We start from the raw sequence: 21,942 nt of genomic DNA on the forward strand, positions 1-21,942 counted from the left end.
ACAAAGCCAGGGGAGATCAGTAGGTCAAGCGGGTCTTATTTCTCCAGTCTAGGGATATGTCCTTTCAGTGTGTATGTGTGTGTGTACGTCACACAGCACACAGAGAGCAGAGCAGAGCTCAGGTTCTCTTTGATCTCAGGTGGGTGCTGTGTGGACTCCCCCAGGTGTTTCAGAGGAACCAGGGGGTGCTGTTCATAGTTCTGAGAGGGCCATCACTGCCTAACTGTCAGCCCGGGTTACACGTCAACCCCACAGACTGACCCCTTTGACTCCCTGAGGTGGTTTAGGACTACCAGGGCTGCCATTTTCAAACCACACCACATAGAACACCTGATGTTTGAAGAACCACAGAAGGAATCACCATTGCCTGGATAGGCTTTGGTGACTCTAAAGATGTGAGTGTTAGAGCAATGTGTTGGAATTAAGTGGATCACACGTCAGTAGGAATCAATAGAAAACTACATACATCATAGTAACGGTCTGGGAATCAGAAAGCCTCAGCACAACAGCTCCTCTTTGGAAAGTGTGTCTCTGATCTATATTGGGAGTTGGTGCAGGTAAGGCCTCTAAGCAGAAGCAGGCTCAGGGAGTCAGGGCCAAGGAAAACCAACATGAGGCCCCAGGCACATAAACGTTATAGGCCTACCCCCACATACATTAGTTTCCCCATATTAGCAAGATTCCACATTATATGGCACTGTTTATCAGCCACAACATACATATGGCACTATTTCATGCCTGCGTAGACATGGAGGGATTATGCTATATCTCCCATTTAAATAGCTTTAATTTCTCTTGTCACGGGTGATTGTGTGTGTTGTTGTCAGCGGTTGGCAGAGGCAGGGTGGGTCTGTTGCGATCGATAAGGAGGATGACGAGGAACAGCTGGAGCTTTAGTGGAGCTCAGCTGGGCCTGCAACCCAAGCTGATCTGCTTTGTCAGCGAGAGAGGGGAGGTGCACAGAAGCTAATGTTGCGACTACCGTGATTAGCGTCTGATGCTATTGTCTGCGCTATTAGGTGCATAATGACCGACTGTATGCAAGACCCCCCTCAAACAATCCAGGCGGCACTTCCCATTGCCTCAGTGCTATTGTCTGCGAGGCCGCGGCTGTTAACAATGCAGGTTGGACTCAATGGGCAATGTTCCCTAAGAACGGGGCAAACTGTAATTCTCCTCGATACGCGCACACACACACACACACACACACACATCACCCCCCCCCCCTTGCCTCTGTGACAGCCTAGCAGTTTTGGGCCTCATTGCCTCATTACGGGCCCTGTCAACACATCCAAATATCCAGTGGCAGTTTCCAGACTGGCGGAGTGTGCATCAGCCAGCAGACTCTGTGTTAACCAGGGACAACACTCTGGCTGGGAAGTTGTGATGGCCCATGTCCACAGGTCAGGTATTCTGCTGGTGTGTCTGTAAGTCTACACAGATAAGGCAGCCCGTGTTGGCTTTGGAGTCAAATCTCCAGATGAGTAGATATTCTGTCCCCATGCTAATCGGATTAGCCAAAAATGTACGAGGCCCCAAGAGACACAATCTTTTACGTCAACTTCGCCCCCTCCTCTCCGCTCCTGTTCCATCATGAGCTAAACCACCACAGTTCAGGAGATAAACAGCAAACAACCATGGTGGTACATGACAAACTCACTCTAACCTCTGAGTTTGAGGTGGAAAAACACATTCTGGAGAGAACAATGGCATGTGCGTCTTAGGGCCACGGCTGGCTGAACACAGCCTTGAGCCTCACGGTTCGTAGCAAGGGACAGAGAGATAGAGAGACCAGAGGAGAGACAGAGAATGGACACAGTGCAAATAAGCCCCACCAAGCAGAGCCACAAAGAGCAGACTGGTTGCATTGCGTTGTGGACGGGATAAAGGAGGGGTAGTCAGGGAAAAGCAGGCGGGCAAGCAGGCTGACAATGGTGGTGGGAGAGCTCAATAGGACCAGCGGGATGTGACTGTGAGTTTAATAAGGGGTCTGTGTGTGTGTGTGTGTGTGTGTGTGTGTGTGTGTGTGTGTGTGTGTGATCTATAAGGACAGATCTGAATATACAAACCAAGTTTGAAAATACTTCCAGAAAGTGCTAATCTGCTAAATTCAGTGGCTTGTGGGCATAGACACAGACAGACATACTCAGACACATACGCCCCGCAACACACCCCCTGCCCACACACACACCACACAAACAATGAATGAGGCTGATTCCAATTCCATTCCCTCTTGCTCACCCAGGACCCCCCTAGTCCCCCCTAGTCTTTGACATTGGCATTCCTACTATTATGTGGTGAGAAGCAGACTACTCTCTGTACCAACTTCACCCCCTAACCCCTGCCAATGTCTGCTCTTCACGGCACCCCACCAGCACCAGCCTTCATCTCCCACGTTACCAATTAACAGGAAGCCTCTCTCAAGTCTCTATACTTCTCTCCATGCTGAAGTGAAGATGGAGGCGAGAGAGGGTTGTGGGGAGGGGGATGGGGGGGTTGAGATGGAGAGGGGGAGAAAGAGAGAGTGGGGTTGAGATGGAGAGAGAGAGAATAATTAGTAGAAGGGGGGAGCATGGGGGCCCCAGTGGACTAGGATCAGGCTAGATGGATGTCTTTGAGCCAGAAAGAGGGGGATGTGAGGGGTAGAGAGGGAGAGGACAGAGTGGGGGTCATATCTGACAAGTCAGTGTGTTGGATTGCTGTTGCACCAAGGATATCTCTCCACCATGAATGGGAGGCTTCATTTGTGGCACGTCTCCTTCTGTCTGGCTCAGACAGGGTATTACTATAGATAGAGATCTGGGTGGAGGCTACTACTGGAGCACAGAAGAACAATGTGGTGAACAAAAACAACCTGTACTGTAAGCCTGTTTCAGAGTGTCTGTGTGGCTCAGCTCCAATGTAGTGGGAAGAAGCTTGAGAGCAACATTACCAGCGAATTTTGGGAAAGTGACCTTCAAACCAGACATGAGTGTGAAGCATGATTATAACACAATTCAATTACTATTACGTATTTGATTGTTACCTAAAATTACAAAGCCCTGCAATAGCAACCTATATAACTTTTCTTTGGGTAGCTGTGTGACCCTAGACAGAACTTCCCAGATCTGCCAAGAATAGTGCTAGATTCCACATCCTACAGTTGTCTTTATAACACTGTTATACGTCAAACAAGCGCTGTCTTGTGTCTGGTGGTTCCCATGACGATTCTGAGGGGACAGTTTTAGGCTAGTTTGTTGGCTCTGTTGCGGGTTAACAGGGAACATTGCAGTAATTCTTCAATCTGTGTGTAAAACAAGCCTTTTCTCTGTGCTGGCGGCTGACACGCTGAAGTGCTGGAGACTGCCCAGTGCTCCTGGAGGGACCAGGGTGGGCCCTGCTTCACACATTCCACACATTGTAACATCTCTCCCCTCTGCTAGCCAGCCACGGAGTCTAGTTCTCACACCGTTAGAGCAGTTAAAACACTGGTCCCACTGATCCATAGATGATCCATCAGTTTGCAATAGAGTAAACATGCTGGCTCCCACACTGTGCCTGTGTGTCATTATAGTACTGGCACAATAGCGGCAATGAATAATAGATAGTATTTTGAAATCACTTTTTTTGAGATAAAACATTAAACTAAATGCTAAAACATGAATATTCAAAGCCAGTTTTGTTGCCTGCCAGGCATGTAGTTGTGGTCCTTGGTGAGACAAGACACTGACTGTGGTGTTGTGTTTGTTCTTTGCAGCCTGGGCCAAGGTAGACATGACTATGGAGGAGAGTGTGGAGGTGTACCTGGGCGACTCAGCAGGCATCCCCTGCCAGTACGTCTTCAGTGAGCAGCCCAGAGCGTTCATGATCCAGTGGTTTGTGGTGAGTACTTCTGGACCATTATCTGCACCCCCTCCTGACTCACTCAGCCACCCACTCACCAATTTGTTTCAATGTACGGTGCAAGGTGTTTTTCACATTCAACTAGTTTATCTTCTAAATTGAACGAAATGAACTCAACCTATGCCTGGTGGCCCTTTCACTTGTACAAGTGTATAACAGGACAAATATCAGCACCGCCCAAATTATTATTATTATTTCCTTCCCTACAGAGGAATCCCGGTAGCAGTAGCCGGGAGCGGATCTACTACGGTGACAATGCGCAGCAGATAGTGGACGACGGTACAGACTTCACGGGCCGCATCACGGTGTCCGACGTCGGGGACAAGGAGGGCGTGCTGCTTACCATACAGGATGTCCAGCTGGCTGACGAGAGGGAGTTCTTCTGCCAGGTCAACGGCATGGCCGCAGGCAACGGAGAAGGCAAGACCCACTTAAGGGTGTTCGGTAAGACATTGGACTTTGCATCAATCTCTTCCTAGCCTGGGAGGTCCAGATCTGTTTGTGCTTGAGCCAACTCCTCTCTCTACTGACCATTTGACATTTGAGTAATTTAGCAGAAGCTCTTATCCAGAGAGACGTACAGTAGTGAGTGCATACAATTTTGTACTTCTCCTACGTGTCCCCTTTGGGAATTGAACCCACAACCCTGCAAGCGCCATGCTCTACCAACTGAGCCATACGGGAGCCACAACTCCTCTCTCTGTGTTCATTTCTTGTTATCCCAATGATAGAGGATTTGGCTACAGCACATACAGTAGGAGCACATACTCTGGCCATTACCATGTGTTTCAGTGGTTATTGATAGAGTGCTTGTTTGCATTGATAATGCCATCTTATATTTTATTCCAGATCCTCCAGAGGCCCCAGTAATTGAAGGTGTCCATGCTGGAATCTCTGTGACCAACGAGCTGCCATCAAGGGTAGGCACTAGGCAGTCCACTTGAGTACATCTCACTTTAGCTCTCAGTCCATGAAAGCACCATTGAACATTATAAAACGCTTTAAGCAGTCTTATTCTCTCTGTGTGTACAGATTGCATCATGTGAGGCAAAGAACGGCTTCCCCAGACCCAACATCACCTGGTACCGTGACAGCAGCCCACTGACCCTCACACATGGCCGTGAGTAGCAGGAATATCAATACAAAAGAACAGAGTCTTAAAGCACTTTTAACATCTTCACTGCCACTCTCACCAATGGACTATTTGAGAAAAACTAGTCAAGCAATTATCTTGTTTTGACTCCATTTGGTGATACTCACAACAGTCACTGAAATACTACATGTTGTCGTTACATGAAGAAGTGTTTCCGGATATCATCTATCTACCAGCCTGTGAGGGTACCTAATTCAGTGTTTTCACACCCCTCTCAGAGATCAACGTGGTAATTCTGGTGACCCGTGAATCCAGTGGCTTCTACACGGTCCAGAGTGAGCTGCAGTATAAAGTTGCGAAGGAGGACAAAGACGCCCTGTTCTCCTGTGAGGTCAGCTACTACGTCCCAGGAGCCGTGAGGACGGCTGAGTCCAAGGGCATCAACATCACTGTGCACTGTAAGGACCCAACTAACTCCATGTCATATACCCCAGACATGCTATTGCTAACCAGACAACTTATGCTGACTCAGCATGCTAATACTTTTTGCATTATTGAGTTCAATTGAATGTAATACTAACTAGAGCTAATGCTACTTCGGTGTGCTAATGGTGCTCTCCATAAAAATGTAGGACCGTCCCTGCCATAAAACTAGAAGGGTGGTCACTGATGTTTCTTTCTACAACACCCAAGTTAAAGCCTATGAAATGAAATCAGCCTACCTGAAACAAGTCAACAGCTTCTGGGCTGTCAAAGTAGTAAGCCAACTAATCTAACCCAAACCCACCCATCTTTGGCGCTCTTTCAATTTTAGCCCACAATGTTTTCTCAATATATCTAGTGTTTGTTTGAACCAATTTTGCATACCATGACAGCAATGACAAAACACAAACGCTGCTGTTGTCAATGCTGAGTAAATGACTGGCTTGTAAAGCGGAGTAGCCTGGTGACTTTACCAGGCATTGAATAGCCCTGTTGATTTATGGGTTTTGTCCCGCAGACCCCACAACCATCGTCAATCTGTGGAAGGAATCCCCACAGGGCCTGGTCAAAGAGGGGGACACTGTGGAGATCCGTTGCCAAGGCGATGGCAACCCCCCGCCGCCCTTCACTTTCAACCGAGAACAAGTAAGAATGGCCCTCTTTTCTGTGAATGTTTTTGATATGCAGACTCAGACCTTGGAGTAGAAGTGTAGGCCTTGTGAACAGGGCCGCATCATGTCTGACCCTGTGGCTCTGGGAGAAATCTTTGGACCCTTTCAAGGTCTGTGACTGACTGGAGATCAAAATCCTCAGGATGGGATAGTTGTCATTCCCATGTCTCACTCACAATACCTATGTTCATTTCACCACAACAACACATTTGGGGGTTCCCCTGTTGGGTCTCAAGAGTGGGATGTGGATATAGGCATGGTTTGGTCATTTAGAGGGTCACAGAAAAATGTTAAAGGGTTTATGTAGCTCACAGTAACCAGACTAGTTCAGCTGTTGTTCGGGTGTGACTTAAAGGGATAGTTCATCCCAAAATCAAAGTTTGCCAAAGATGTATACTGCTCAAAAAAATAAAGGGAACACTTAAACAACACAATGTAACTCCAAGTCAATCACACTTCTGTGAAATCAAACTGTCCACTTAGGAAGCAACACTGATTGACAATACATTTCACATGCTGTTGTGCAAATGGAATAGACAACAGGTGGAAATTATAGGCAATTAGCAAGACACCCCCAATAAAGGAATGGTTCTGCAGGTGGTGACCATAGACCACCTCAGTTCCTATGCTTCCTGGCTGATGTTTTGGTCACTTTTGAATGCTGGCGGTGCTTTCCCTCTAGTGGTAGCATGAGACGGAGTCTACAACCCACACAAGTGACTCAGGTAGTGCAGCTCATCCAGGATGGCACATCAATGCGAGCTGTGGCAAGAAGGTTTGCTGTGTCTGTCAGCGTAGTGTCCAGAGCATGGAGGCGCTACCAGGAGACAGGCCAGTACATCAGGAGATGTGGAGGAGGCCATAGGAGGGCAACAACCCAGCAGCAGGACTGCTACCTCCACCTTTGTGCAAGGAGGAGCAGGAGGAGCACTGCCAGAGCCCTGCAAAATGACCTCCAGCAGGCCACAAATGTGCATGTGTCTGCTCAAACGGTCAGAAACAGACTCCATGAGGGTGGTATGAGGGCCCGACGTCCACAGGTGGGGGTTGTGCTTACAGCCCAACACCGTGCAGGGCGTTTGGCATTTGCCAGAGAACACCAAGATTGGCAAATCCGCCACTGGCGCCCTGTGCTCTTCACAGATGAAAGCAGGTTCACACTGAGCACATGTGACAGACGTGACAGTCTGGAGACGCCGTGGAGAACATTGTGCTGCCTGCAACATCCTCCAGCATGACCGGTTTGGCGGTGGGTCAGTCATGGTGTGGGGTGGCATTTCTTTGGGGGGCCGCACAGCCCTCCATGTGCTCGCTAGAGGTAGCCTGACTGCCATTAGGTACCGAGATGAGATCCTCAGACCCCTTGTGAGACCATATGCTGGTGCGGTTGGCCCTGGGTTCCTCCTAATGCAAGACAATGCTAGACCTCATGTGGCTGGAGTGTGTCAGCAGTTCCTGCAAGAGGAAGGCATTGATGCTATGGACTGGCCCGCCCGTTCCCCAGACCTGAATCCAATTGAGCACATCTGGGACATCATGTCTCGCTCCATCCACCAACGCCATATTGCACCACAGACTGTCCAGGAGTTGGCGGATGCTTTAGTCCAGGTCTGGGAGGAGATCCCTCAGGAGACCATCCGCCACCTCATCAGGAGCATGCCCAGGCGTTGTAGGGAGGTCATACAGGCACGTGGAGGCCACACACACTACTGAGCCTCATTTTGACTTGTTTTAAGGACATTTCATCAAAGTTGGATCAGCCTGTAGTGTGGTTTTCCACTTTAATTTTGAGGGTGACTCCAAATCCAGACCTCCATGGGTTGATACATTTGATTTCCATTGATCATTTTTGTGTGATTTTGTTGTCAGCACATTCAACTATGTAAAGAAAAAAGTATTTAATAAGATTATTTCATTCATTCAGATCTAGGATGTGTTGTTTAAGTGTTCCCTTTATTTTTTGGAGCAGTGTATTAGCCTAAATGTAGATCCAGTAATATGACAGTGTAAACCTGATGTTGTCCCCTCTCAGGAGCAGGAGACAGTGTTGGAGGCCAGCGATGACACATTGGTGCTGAGGGAGGTGACGCGTGGGGACAGCGGGGTCTACCAGTGCCGCTCTCTGGATCTGGACACTTACGAGGAGGTCATGGGAGACATGCAGCTCATTGTCCACTGTGAGTTAGCTAACACACACACACACTGAAACATGCGCATGCATACACATGGATTTATGCTCTGTTGGTTTGGACTGGAAGTGGTTGAATTGCTCTGATACTAAGAGTATTAACATCCGTCAGCTGCTTGACTGAGTTTCACACCATCAATACTTTTTCCTCATGGCTGTTTGATTACCAAGATAGACAGCTCTGCTGTTGTCTTCCACTCACTCACTGTCACTGCATCACTTAACTACTCATTAACCTTTTACTGCAGTGGGCTAAATGGGTCACTGTGGCGGGTGATTTGGACGGAGTCAGGAGCAGGAGGATAACTCACAGAATAAATTGTTTATTCGGTAAGACAGCGGTACGCAGCAATGCGTAAAACACTCCAGTGCGGTAAATACGGCACACTGGAGAAAACAAGGCACACGGGTGAATATCCCGGCAATACAAAATACAATAGCTCCACCAAGCTATAATAACCTCCACAATAAACAATCACACACAAAGACAAGGGGGGCAGAGGGAATACTTATACATGTACTGATGACGGGATATGAATCAAGTGTGTGTAATAACCAAGACAAAACAAATGGAATGATGAGCGGCAGTGGCTAGAAGGCCGGTGACGACAAACGCCGAAGCCTGCCCGAACAAGGAGAGGACAGTACCCCCCCCCTTGACGTGCAGCTCTAGCAGCGCGCCGACACCGGCCTCGGGGACGGCCAGGAGGACACGGAGCAGGGCCAGCCGGATGGCGACGGTGGAAATCCCGCAACAGGGAGGGATCGAGGACATCCCTCACCGGGACCCAGCACCGCTCCTCCGGACCGTACCCCTCCCAATCCACGAGGTACTGAAGGCCCCCCACCCGACGCCTCAAATCCAGGATGGAACGGACAGAGTACGCCGGGGCCCCCTCGGATGTACAGAGGGGGCGGAGGGACCTCCCGCACCTCAGACTCCTGGAGCGGACCAGCCACCACCGGCCTGAGGAGAGACACATGGAATGAGGGGTTAATACGGTAATCAGGAGGGAGTAGTAACCTATACGTAACCTTGTTTATTCTCCTCAGGACTTTGAACGGCCCCACAAACCGCAGACTCAGCTTCCGGCAGGGCAGGCGGAGGGGCAGATTCCGGGTCGAGAGCCAGACCCGATCACCCGGTACAGGTGCCTCACCACGGTGGCGGTCAGCGTTGGCTTTCTGGCGACGCGCTGGAGGTGGACGTGGGCAGCGTTCCACGTCTCCTCCGCGCGCCGAAACCAGTCGTCCACCGCAGGAGCTTCAGTCTGGCTCTGATGCCACGGTGCCAGAACCGGCTGATACCCTAAGACACATTGAAAGGGAGTTAGGTTAGTGGGGAAGTGGCGGAGAAAGTTCTGGGCATATTCGGCCCATGGCAAGAACACCGACCACTCCCCCGGCCGGTCCTGGCAGTAGGACCGCAGGAACCTATCCACATCCTGATTTACCCGTTCCACCTGCCCATTAGACTCGGGGTGAAACCCAGAAGTCAGGCTGACCGAGACCCCCCAGACGTTCCATGAACGTCTTCCAGACCCTGGATGTAAACTGGGGACCCCGGTCAGACACTATGTCCTCTGGCACCCCGTAGTGCCGGAAGACGTGAGTAAACAGGGCTTCCGCCGTTTGCAGGGCCGTGGGGAGACGGGGCAGAGCAAGGAGGCGGCAGGCTTTAGAAAAGCGGTCCACAACGACCAGGATGGTGTAGCTCAGTTGGTAGAGCATGGCGCTTGCAACGCCAGGGTTGTGTGTTCGTTTCCCACGGGGGACCAGTATGAAAATGTATGCACTCACTAACTGTAAGTCGCTCTGGATAAGAGCGTCTGCTAAATGACTAAAATGTAAAATGTACCCTGAGAGAGGGGAAGATCAGTGAGAAAGTCAATTGACAAGTGGGACCATGGCCGTTGTAGAACTGGTAAGGGATGTAACTTACCCGCTGCGAGGGGCCTAGGTGCCTTACTCTGGGCGCACACCGAGCAGGAGGAGATATACACCCTCACGTCCTTAGCCAAGGTAGGCCACCAGTACTTCCCGGTCAGGCAGCGCACTGTACGGCCGATACCTGGGTGACCAGAGGAGGGGGACGTGTGTGCCCAATAGATCAGCCGATCATGGACAAGAGACGGCACGTACCGCAGCCCAGCTGGGCACTGAGGTGGAGATGGCTCTGTGCGTAACGCCCGCTCTATGTCCGCGTCCACCGCCCACACTACCGGCGCCACAATGCAGAAGGCCTATCCTGACACTCTCGCGACCACCCCGTGAAAACCCTCTGCGGCCATGAAAAGGTGGTGTCGTGTAGTGCGAGCCAGGGAAGACCCAACACAACAGGGAAATCAGGGGACTCAATAATATAAAAAGTGATTTGCTCCCTATGGGTCTCCTGCATAATCATCATGACTGGTGCTGTAATCTCCCTAACAAAACCTGACCCTAATGGTTGACTGTCAAGTGCTTTGATGGGCAATGGAATGGGTAGGGGAAGCAATGTGATACATAACCTATTAGCTAAAGACCTGTCTATAAAGTTCCCAACTGTGCCTGAATCCACCAGCGCCTTACACTGGGGAACTACCGTGTGCTCAGGGAAGTTGACGTGTATGGTGAAGTATGCAGCAGAGGGCTCTGAACAAGTGTGGGTTTGCGCTACCTGGGGTGACGCAAGAGTGCCCTGCCTGCCGCCTCCTGACCCAGAAGAACGCTGACGACAGCGTGCAGCAGAACGTCCTCTCTTGCCAGGAGAGTGACACTGGATCTGTTGTCCTCCGTTCTCCCAGATCGCAGCACCACCCAGCTCCATCGGCACGTAATCCGGGTTGCAGGGGGGGAAACGGGCATGCCGCTTCCAGGACGTCCTCTGGAAGCCAGCAGGTTGTCCAACCGGATGGCCATATCCACCAGCTGGTTGATAGTCAACGTGGTATCCCGGCAGGCTAGCTCCCTTCGGACGTTCTCCAGCAGGCTGCACCGGAAGTGGTCGATGAGGGCCCACTCGTTCCACCCGGACCCTGCCACTAGTTCTAAACTCCAGGGCAAAGTCTTCCGCGATCCTCGTCCCCTGCCTCAGATGGACCAGGTGCTCGCTGGCCTCTCTTCCTTCGGGGGGATGACCGAAGACTGCCCAGAAGAGGCTCCTTCGGAGCGGGAGAAGGTGTCCGCCCTCGTCTCCTGCCTCTCGGGGAACGCCCAGTGGGTGTCCAACGCGTCTCCTCCTTCACTCCCGTCCGCGTTGGCCCACTCCAGGGCTTTCCCCGAGAGGCAGGAGACGAGGGCGGACACCTTCTCCCGCTCCGAGGGAGCCGGGCTGATGGTGGAAAAATAGAGATCCAGCTGCAGGAGGAATCCCTGACAGCGGGCCGCTGTCCCGTCGTACTCCCCCGGTCAAGATAGGTTAATCCCTCTGGGTGCTGGGGTGTGGGTGGCTGGATCCGGTCGCTCAGCTGGTCCCGAAGGGTCGGGTCCTCTCTTCTCCAGCCGTTGGACAACCTGTAGAACCTGATCCATCGCTTCGCCCAAGCTGGCTAGCATGTTGGAATGCTCCCGGACCCGCTCCACGACTCCAGGCATATTCCCGTTTCCTGCTGACTCCATGCTGTTTGGGTGTGTGATTCTGTGGCGGGTGATTTGGACGGAGTCAGGCGCAGGGCGCAGGAGGGTAAATCACAGAATAAATGGTTTATTCGGTAAGACAGCGGTACGCAACAATGCGTAAAACACTCCAGTGCGGTAAATACGGCGCACTGGAGACAACAAGGCACACGGGTGAATATCCCGGCAATACAAAATACAATAGCTCCACCAAGCTATAATAACCTCCACAATAAACAATCACACACAAAGACAAGGGGGGCAGAGGGAATACTTATACATGTACTGATGACGGGATATGAACCAGGTGTGTGTAATAACCAAGACAAAACAAATGGAATGATGAGATGATGAGCGGCAGTGGCTAGGCCGCTGATGACGAACGCCGAAGCCTGCCCGAACAAGGAGAGGAGGCAGCTTCAGAGGAAGTCGTGACAGTCACACAGAGTGTTTCTTGGTAGTCTTAAACAAATCTACTTTGAAACAAAAGTATACACCTCACACACATGGTTATGGGCTTACAAAAAAGAAGACACCTGTACCATGTCAGATATATGTATGAAATGTATTTAATTGAAGAGTTTGCATCCCATTATTACACTTTATATACATCACAGAATACTGAAATATAACAAAACTGTTTGACATAGATTTTCGTCGTTTACATTTTTTTTTTAAATTAATTATGAAATAATGAAAAATATGAATAACATTCCACCCATGAGTCCACGAGGTAATGTGACTGCAGGAAAGGGCTACAATCATTTAATTGATGTCAACATTTTCACAGTCGATAAATATTATGATTTGCAGTGGTGTAACTCAAATCAAGAAAGCATTTGATTGGAATAAGGTTGCATGGACCACACACCAGCATGTCACTTAGCCATGTCTCTTCCTCACATCATGTCTCTCTCTCCAGATCTGGACCCAGCCCTGGTGGTTCCCAAAGACTCAGAGATCATGTTCAAAGGAGAGAGTCTGACTGCTACCTGCAACGCTCTGTCTTCTCTGGAAACCGTCACTGTCTGGTTCAAGGTACAATACACCCTGGAATAAGCACCAACTTAATGCTTTAAATGCAATACAGTAATAAGACTGACATAACCATGTCGCTTGCCATATGTAGCTAATCATGCATTGTTATTCAGTTATGTGGACTTAGTCAGGTTTTTTTCTGTGTGTAGAATGGGCAGCAGGTTGGCACAGGCCACATGCTGTTTCTGCAGGATGCCACCTATGACACAGCAGGAGAATACGTGTGTGAGGTGACTGTTCCTTCTCTGCCTGGACTGCACACCTCTGGTTCTGTCCACATCATCGTCCAGGGTGAGTCACCAAACCATAATTTCAGAGGAATTCCCATCAGGGGGTACACATTTTTGCTATAGCCCAACACTATCACTCCTTGGCGAATAGTTGAATCAGGTGTGCTAGTACAGGGATAAAACAAAAATGTGCATCCATTTACATTTACATCATTTAGCAGACGCTCTTATCCAGAGCGATTTACAAATTGGTGCATTCAACTTACGATAGCCAGTGGGACAACCACCTTTAAAAAAAAAAAATTATGGGGGGTGGGGGAAGAAGGATTACTTTATACTATTCCAGGTATTCCTTAAAGAGGTAGGGTTTCAAGTGTCTCCGGAAGGTGGTCAGTGACTCTGCTGTCCTGGCGTCGTGGGGGAGCTTGTTCCACCATTGGGGTGCCAGAGCAGCGAATAGCTTTGACTGGGCTGAGCGGGAACTGTGCTTCCGTAGAGGTAGGAGAGCTAGCAGGCCAGAGGTGGATGAACGTAGTGCCCTCGTTTGGGTGTAGGGTCTGATCAGAGCCTGAAGGTAAGGAGGTGCCGTTCCCCTCACAGCTCCGTAGGCAAGGAAGCCAGTGGAGTGTGCGGAGGAGCGGACTGACATGAGAGAACTTGGGAAGGTTGAACACCAAGTTCGGGCTGCAGCGTTGCCACCAGGAATAGATTGAGAAACACTGAGTTTGTCAGATCAGATGTTTTCATACCTCACAAGCGGTCTTTAGCAGAGTATAATGTATGTATGTGTTTGTAACCTGTCTCCCAGGTGCTCCCCAGATGAAGGATGCTGACAGGGAGGTGGAGATGGAGGAGGGAGCTGGGAAGTGGGTGAACCTGAGCTGTGAGGCACATGCACACCCCCTGCCCACCATCTCTTGGACTGTCACTGGCAGCCAGGTAAAACAGAGCTTGGCAGCGCACTGGGCAGTTTACATACACTGCAAAAGTATGTGAACATCTCATTCCAAAATCATGGGCATTAATATGGAGTTGGTCCCCCCCTTTGCTGCTATAACAGCCTCCACTCTTCTGGGAAGGCTTTCCACTAGATGTTGGAACATTGCTGCTGGGACTTGCTTCCATTCAGCCACAAGAGCGTTAGTGAGGTCGGGCACGGATGTTGGGCGATTAGGCCTGGCTCACAGTCCGCGTTCCAATTCATCCCAAAGGTGTACGATGGTGTTGAGGACAGGGCTCTGTGCAGGCCAGTCAAGTTTTTCCACATCGATCTCGACAAACCATTTCTGTATGGACCTCGCTTTGTGCACGGGGGCATTGTCATGCTGAAACAGGAAAGGGCCTTCCCCAAACTGTTGCCATAAAGTTGGAAGCACAGAATTGTCTAGAATGTCATTGTATGCTGTAGCGTTAAGATTTCCCTTCACTGGAACTAAGGGACCTAGCCCGAACCATGAAAAACAGCCCCAGACCATTATTCCTCATCCACCAAACTTTACAGTTGGCACTATGTAGTCAGGCAGGTAGCGTTCTCCTGGCATCCGCCAAACCCAGATTCGTCTGTTGGACTGCCAGATGGTGAAGCGTGATTCATCACTCCAGAGAACGCGTTTCCACTGCTCCAGAGTCCAATGGCGGCGAGCTTTACACCACTCCAGCAGACGCTTGGCATTGCGAATGGTGATCTCATGAAGCTCCCGACGAACAGTTCTTGTGCTGACGTTGCTTCCAGAGGCAGTTTGGAACTCGGTAGTGAGTGTTGCAACCGAGGACAGACGCACTTCATCATTCGGCGGTCCAGTTCTGTGAGCTTGTGTGGCCTACCACTTCGGGGCTGAGGCATTGTTCCTAGATGTTTCCACTTTACAATAACGGCACTTACAGTTGACCGGGGCAGCTCTAGCAGGACAGAAATTTGACGAATTTACTTGTTGGAAAGGTGGCATCCTATGACGGTGCCACGTTGAAGGTCACTGAGCTCTTCAGTAAGGCCATTCTACTGCCAATGTTTGTCTATGGAGATTGCATGGCAGTGTGCTCGATTGTATACACCTGTCAGCAACGGGTGTGGCTGAAATAGCCGAATCCACTAATTTGAAGGGGTGTCCACATACTTTTGTATATATAGTGTATCTGGGCATATTTACATTGCATGAATTTAGATGTATTCAAATCTCATTTTCTTGGTTATGTCTTTTGCAATGCACATTGGTGTGACTGGTGACATGACATTGGTGTGTGTGCTTGTGTGTTGACAGAGCTGGCGCGAGGTGCTGACCAGCGCCACGGAGCACAGCACTATCAGCCTGGTGTCCGTCAAAGTGACCTCTGACATCACAGCCTTCTGCAACGCCACCAACGAGATGGGCACAGAGGCAAAGTCTTTCAGCATCAGCGCCAGTAAGCCACCCTGCCATATACTGTACACTATATAGGCATATACACATTAGGAACACCTTCCTAATATTGAGTTACACCCTCTTTTGCCCTCAGAACAGCTTCAATTCGTCGGTGCATGGACTCTACAAGGTGTCGAAAGTGTTCCACAGGGATGCTGGCCCATGTTGACTCCAATGCTTCCCAAAGTTGTCAAGTTGTCTGGATGTCCTTTGGGTGGTGGACGATTCTTGATATACACAGGAAACTGTTGAGTGTGAAAAATCCAGCAGGGTTGCAGTTCTTGACACACTCAAACCGGTGCGCCTGGCACCTAGTACCATACCCCGTTCAAAGGCGCTTAAAGCTTTTGTCTTTCCCATTCACTCTCTGAATGGCACATATACACAATCCATGTCTCAATTGTCTCAAGGCTTAAAAATCCTTCTTTAGCCTGTCTCCTCCCCTTCATCTACACTGATTGAAGTGGATTTAACAAGTGACATCAATAAGTGATAATAGCTTTCACCTGGTTTCACCTGGTCAGTCTGTCATAGAAAGAGCAGGTGTTGTTAATGTTTTGTATTTAGAATGTATGGAATACTGTACAGTGAGGGAAAAAAGTATTTGATCCCCTGCTGATTTTGTACGTTTGCCCACTGACAAAGACATGATCAGTCTATAATTTTAATGGTAGGTTTATTTGAACAGTGAGAGACAGAATAACAACAACAAAATCCAGAAAAACGCATGTCAAAAATGATATAAATTGATTTGCATTTTAATGAGGGAAATAAGTATTTGACCCCCTCTGCAAAACATGACTTAGTACTTGGTGGCAAAACCCTTGTTGGCAATCACAGAGGTCAGCCGTTTCTTGTAGTTGGCCACCAGGTTTGCACACATCTCAGGAGGGATTTTGTTCCACTCCTCTTTGCAGATCTTCTCCAAGTCATTAAGGTTTCGAGGCTGACGTTTGGCAACTCGAACCTTCAGCTCCCTCCACAGATTTTCTATGGGATTAAGGTCTGGAGACTGGCTAGGCCACTCCAGGACTTTAATGTGCTTCTTCTTGAGCCACTCCTTTGTTGCCTTGGCCGTGTGTTTTGGGTCATTGTCATGCTGGAATACCCATCCACGACCCATTTTCAATGCCCTGGCTGATTTCAATGCCCAAGATTTGACGGTACATGGCCCCGTCCATCGTCCCTTTGATGCGGTGAAGTTGTCCTGTCCCCTTAGCAGAAAAACACCCCCAAAGCATAATGTTTCCACCTCCATGTTTGACGGTGGGGATGGTGTTCTTGGGGTCATAGGCAGCATTCCTCCTCCTCCTAACACGGCGAGTTGAGTTGATGCCAAAGAGCTCGATTTTCGTCTCATCTGACCACAACACTTTCACCCAGTTCTCCTCTGAATCATTCAGATGTTCATTGGCAAACTTCAGACGGCCCTGTATATGTGCTTTCTTGAGCAGGGGGACCTTGCGGGCGCTGCAGGATTTCAGTCCTTCACGGCGTAGTGTGTTACCTATTGTTTTCTTGGTGACTATGGTCCCAGCTGCCTTGGTATCATTGACAAGATCCTCCCGTGTAGTTCTGGGCTGATTCCTCACCGTTCTCATGATCATTGCAACTCCACGAGGTGAGATCTTGCATGGAGCCCCAGGCCGAGGGAGATTGACAGTTCTTTTGTGTTCCATTTGCGAATAATCGCACCAACTGTTGTCACCTTCTCACCAAGCTGCTTCGCGATGGTCTTGTAGCCCATTCCAGCCTTGTGTAGGTCTACAATCTTGTCCCTGACATCCTTGGAGAGCTCTTTGGTCTTGGCCATGGTGGAGAGTTTGGAATCTGATTGATTGATTGCTTCTGTGAACAGGTGTCTTTTATACAGGTAACGAGCTGAGATTAGGAGCACTCCCTTTAAGAGTGTGCTCCTAATCTCAGCTCGTTACCTGTATAAAAGACACCTGGGAGCCAGAAATCTTTCTGATTGAGAGGGGGTCAAATACTTATTTCCCTCATTAAAATGCAAATTAATTTATAAAATTTTTGACATGCGTTTTTCTGGATTTTTTTGTTTGTTATTCTGTCTCTCACTGTTCAAATAAACCTACCATTAAAATTATAGACTGATCATTTCTTTGTCAGTGGGCAAACGTACAAAATCAGCAGGGGATCAAATACTTTTTTCCCTCACTGTATATGGGCATATTATGTGGAAATATATTTGATGATGAGAACTTCTTATATTTTAAGTGTTGTTTTGCTTGTCCACAGTTCCTATGGTCACTTCAACTGCGCCCTACTCACCTGGTAAGACAGAGATCTTGCTATTATTGTTTTCTTGCTGATCTCAGTTTCTCTTATTATTATTTTTTAAAGAAGAACAGGAGCACCGTCCTCCTTGCAAATTTGATCACTTTTATTTAGACAGAGAAGTTAGATGGAGTACAGAGTATATCAATCAATTTTCAATCAATTTTATTTTATATAGCCCTTCTTACATCAGCTAATATCTCGAAGTGCTGTACAGAAACCCAGCCTAAAACCCCAAACAGCTAGTAATGCAGGTGTAGAAGCACGGTGGCTAGGAAAAACTCCCTAGAAAGGCGAAAACCTAGGAAGAAACCTAGAGAGGAACCAGGCTATGAGGGGTGGCCAGTCCTCTTCTGGCTGTGCCGGGTGGAGATTATAACAGAACCATGCCAAGATGTTCAAAAATGTTCATAAGTGACAAGCATGGTCAAATAATAATCAGGAATAAATCTCAGTTGGCTTTTCATAGCCGATCATTAAGAGTTTGAAAACAGCAGGTCTGGGACAGGTAGGGGTTCCATAACCGCAGGCAGAACAGTTTAAACTGGAATAGCAGCAAGGCCAGGCGGACTGGGGACAGCAAGGAGTCACCACGGCCGGTAGTCCCGACGTATGGTCCTAGGGCTCAGGTCTCTCAGTTGGCTTTTCATAGCCGATCATTAAGAGTTGAAAACAGCAGGTCTGGGACAGGTAGGGGTTTCGTAGCCGCAGGCAGAACAGTTGAAACTGGAATAGCAGCAAGGCCAGGCGGACTGGGGACAGCAAGGTGTCATCATGCCCGGTAGTCCTGACGTATGGTCCTAGGGCTCAGGTTCTCAGAGAGAAAGAGAGAACGAGAGAATTAGAGAGAGCATACTTAAATTCACACAGGACACTGGATAAGACAGGAGAAGTACTCCAGGTATAACCAACTAACCCCAGCCCCCCGACACATAAACTACTGCAGCATAAATACTGGAGGCTGAGACAGGAGCGGTCCGGAGACACTGTGGCCCCATCCGAAGAAACCCCCGGACAGGGCCAAACAGGAAGGATATAACCCCACCCACTCCGCCAAAGCACAGCCCCCGCACCACTAGAGGGATATCCCCAACCACCAACTTACAATCCTGAGACAAGGCCGAGTATAGCCCACAGAGGTCTCCACCACAGCACAAACCAAGGGGGGGGGGGGGGGGGCGCCAACCCAGACAGGAAGATCACGTCAGTAACTCAACCCACTCAAGTGACGCACCCCTCCCAGGGACGGCATGAAAGAGCACCAGCAAGCCAGTGACTCAGCCCCTGCAACAGGGTTAGAGGCAGAGAACCCCAGCGGAGAGGGGAACCGGCCTGGCAGAGACAGCAAGGGCTGTTCGTTGCTCCAGCCTTTCCGTTCACCTTCACACTCCTGGGCCAGACTACACTCAATCATATGACCTACTGAAGAGATAAGTCTTCAGTAAAGACTTAAAGGTTGAGACTGAGTCTGCGTCTCTCACATGGGTAGGCAGACTGTTCCATAAAAATGGAGATCTATAGGAGAAAGCCCTGCCTCCCGCTGTTTGCTTAGAAATTCTAGGGACAATTAGGAGGCCTGCGTCTTGTGACCGTAGCGTACGTATTGGTATGTACGGCAGGACCAACTCGGAAAGATAGGTAGGAGCAAGCCCATGTAACGCTTTATAGGTTAACAGTAAAACCTTGAAATCAGCCCTTGCCTTAACAGGAAGCCAGTGTAGGGAAGCTAGCACTGGAGTAATATGATCAAATTTCTTGGTTCTAGTCAGGATTCTAGCAGCCGTATTTAGCACTAACTGAAGTTTATTTAGTGCTTTATCCGGGTAGCCGGAAAATAGAGCATTGCAGTAGTCTAACCTAGAAGTAACAAATGCATGGATTAATTTTTCTGCATCATTTTTGGACAGAAAATTTCTGATTTTTGCAATGTTACGTAGATGGAAAAAAGCTGTCCTTGAAACAGTCTTGATATGTTCGTCAAAAGAGAGATCAGGGTCAAGAGTAACGCCTAGGTCCTTCACAGTTTTATTTGAGACGACTTTACAACCATCAAGATGAATTGTCAGATTTAACAGAAGATCTCTTTGTTTCTTGGGACCTAGAACAAGCATCTCTGTTTTGTCAGAGTTTAAAAGTAAAAAGTTTTCAGCCATCCACTTCCTTATGTCTGAAACACAGGCTTCTAGCGAGGGCAATTTTGGGGCTTCACCATGCTTCATTGAAATGTACAGCTGTGTGTCATCCGCATAGCAGTGAAAGTTAACATTATGTTTTCGAATAACATCCCCAAGAGGTAAAATATATAGTGAAAACAATAGTGGTCCTAAAACGGAACCTTGAGGAACACCGAAATGTACAGTTGATTTGTCGGAGGACAGACCATTCACAGAGACAAACTGATATCTTTCCGACAGGTAGGATCTAAACCAGGCCAGAACTTGTCCGTGTAGACCAATTTGGGTTTCCAGTCTCTCCAAAAGAATGTGGTGATCGATGGTGTCAAAGGCAGCACTAAGGTCTAGTAGCACGAGGACAGATGCAGAGCCTCGGTCTGACGCCATTAAAAGGTCATTTACCACCTTCACAAGTGCAGTCTCAGTGCTATGATGGGGTCTAAAACCAGACTGAAGCATTTCGTATACATTGTTTGTCTTCAGAAAGGCAGTGAGTTGCTGCGCAACAGCTTTTTCTAAAATTTTTGAGAGGAATGGAAGATTCGATATAGGCCGATAGTTTTTTATATTTTCCGGGTCAAGGTTTGGCTTTTTCAAGAGAGGCTTTATCACTGCCACTTTTAGTGAGTTTGGTACACATCCGGTGGATAGAGAGCTGTTTATTATGTTCAACATAGGAGGGCCAAGCACAGGAAGCAACTCCTTCAGCAGTTTAGTGTGAGGGATCTAGAAGTGAGGGATCTAACATTAAGTAACCTTATTTTGAGATGTGAGGTATCACAATCTCTTTCAATAATGGCAGGAATGGAGGAGGTCTTTATCCTAATAAGATTGCTAGGGTGAACACCGCCATGTTTAGTTTTGCCCAACCTAGGTCGAGGCACAGACACAGTCTCAATGGGTATGGCTGAGCTGACTACACTGACTGTGCTATTGGCAGACTCCACTAAGCTGGCAGGTTGGCTAACAGCCTGCTGCCTGGCCTGCACCCTATTTCACTGTGGGGCTAGAGGAGTTAGAGCCCTATCTATGTTGGTAGATAAGAGGAGAGCACCCCTCCAGCTAGGATGGAGTCCGTCACTCCTCAGCAGGTCAGGCTTGATCCTGTTTGTGGGTGAGTCCCAGAAAGAGGGCCAATTATCCACAAATGTTATCTTTTGGGAGGGGCAGAAAACAGTTTTCAACCAGCGATTAAGTGCTGAGACTCTGCTGTAGAGCTCGTCACTTCCCCTAACTGGGAGGGGGCCAGAGACAATTACTCGATGCCGACACATCTTTCTAGCTGATTTACACGCTGAAGCTATGTTGCACTTGGTGACCTCTGACTGTTTCATCCTAACATCGTTGGTGCCGACGTGGATAACAATATCTCTATACTCTCTACACTCGCCAGTTTTAGCTTTAGCCAGCACCATCTTTAGATTAGCCTTAACGTCGGTAGCCCTGCCCCCTGGTAAACAGTGTATGATCGCTGGGTGATTCGTTTTAAGTCTAATACTGCGGGTAATGGAGTCGCCAATGACTAGGGTTTTCAATTTGTCAGAGCTAATGGTGGGAGCCTTCGGAGTCTCAGACCCCGTAACGGGAGGAGTAGAGACTAGAGAAGACTCAGACTCAGACTCCGACTCGCTACATAATGGGGAAAACCGGTTGAAGGTTTCTGTCGGCTGAATGAGCGACACCGGTTGAGCATTCCAACAGTATTTCCCTCCAGAAGCCATGAGAAAGTTGTCCGGCTGCGGGGACTGTGCGGGGGGATTTATACTAACGTTACTGTCTGTACTTACTGGTGGCACAGACGCTGTTTCTTCCTTTCCTACACAGTATAGAGAGGAAACAGCATGCACCTGTGGGGTGGGATTCGTACCCATGCCACTATGGGTAATATG

At 48.9% G+C, this 21,942-nt stretch overlaps 1 protein-coding gene across 1 annotated transcript in view; it reads left to right on the forward strand.

Annotated features, from left to right (window-relative positions):
- Window positions 1-21,942, forward strand: part of LOC311143074 (cell surface glycoprotein MUC18-like) — a gene marked incomplete at both ends in the record, with an annotated part of 94,693 nt that overhangs the window by 66,464 nt on the left and 6,287 nt on the right. The window contains 12 exons of the mRNA XM_084178883.1: window positions 3,737-3,861; window positions 4,092-4,326; window positions 4,732-4,802; window positions 4,915-5,002; window positions 5,254-5,433; window positions 5,976-6,103; window positions 8,162-8,306; window positions 12,837-12,952; window positions 13,102-13,243; window positions 13,991-14,121; window positions 15,441-15,582; window positions 17,841-17,876. Of these exons, the coding sequence (XP_084035009.1) occupies window positions 3,737-3,861; window positions 4,092-4,326; window positions 4,732-4,802; window positions 4,915-5,002; window positions 5,254-5,433; window positions 5,976-6,103; window positions 8,162-8,306; window positions 12,837-12,952; window positions 13,102-13,243; window positions 13,991-14,121; window positions 15,441-15,582; window positions 17,841-17,876 (1,539 nt within the window). The remainder of the gene's footprint in view (window positions 1-3,736; window positions 3,862-4,091; window positions 4,327-4,731; window positions 4,803-4,914; window positions 5,003-5,253; window positions 5,434-5,975; window positions 6,104-8,161; window positions 8,307-12,836; window positions 12,953-13,101; window positions 13,244-13,990; window positions 14,122-15,440; window positions 15,583-17,840; window positions 17,877-21,942) is intronic.

Source organism: Coregonus lavaretus (assembly GCF_964263955.1).
Source record: "Coregonus lavaretus genome assembly, chromosome: 15".
NCBI lineage: Eukaryota > Metazoa > Chordata > Actinopteri > Salmoniformes > Salmonidae > Coregonus > Coregonus lavaretus.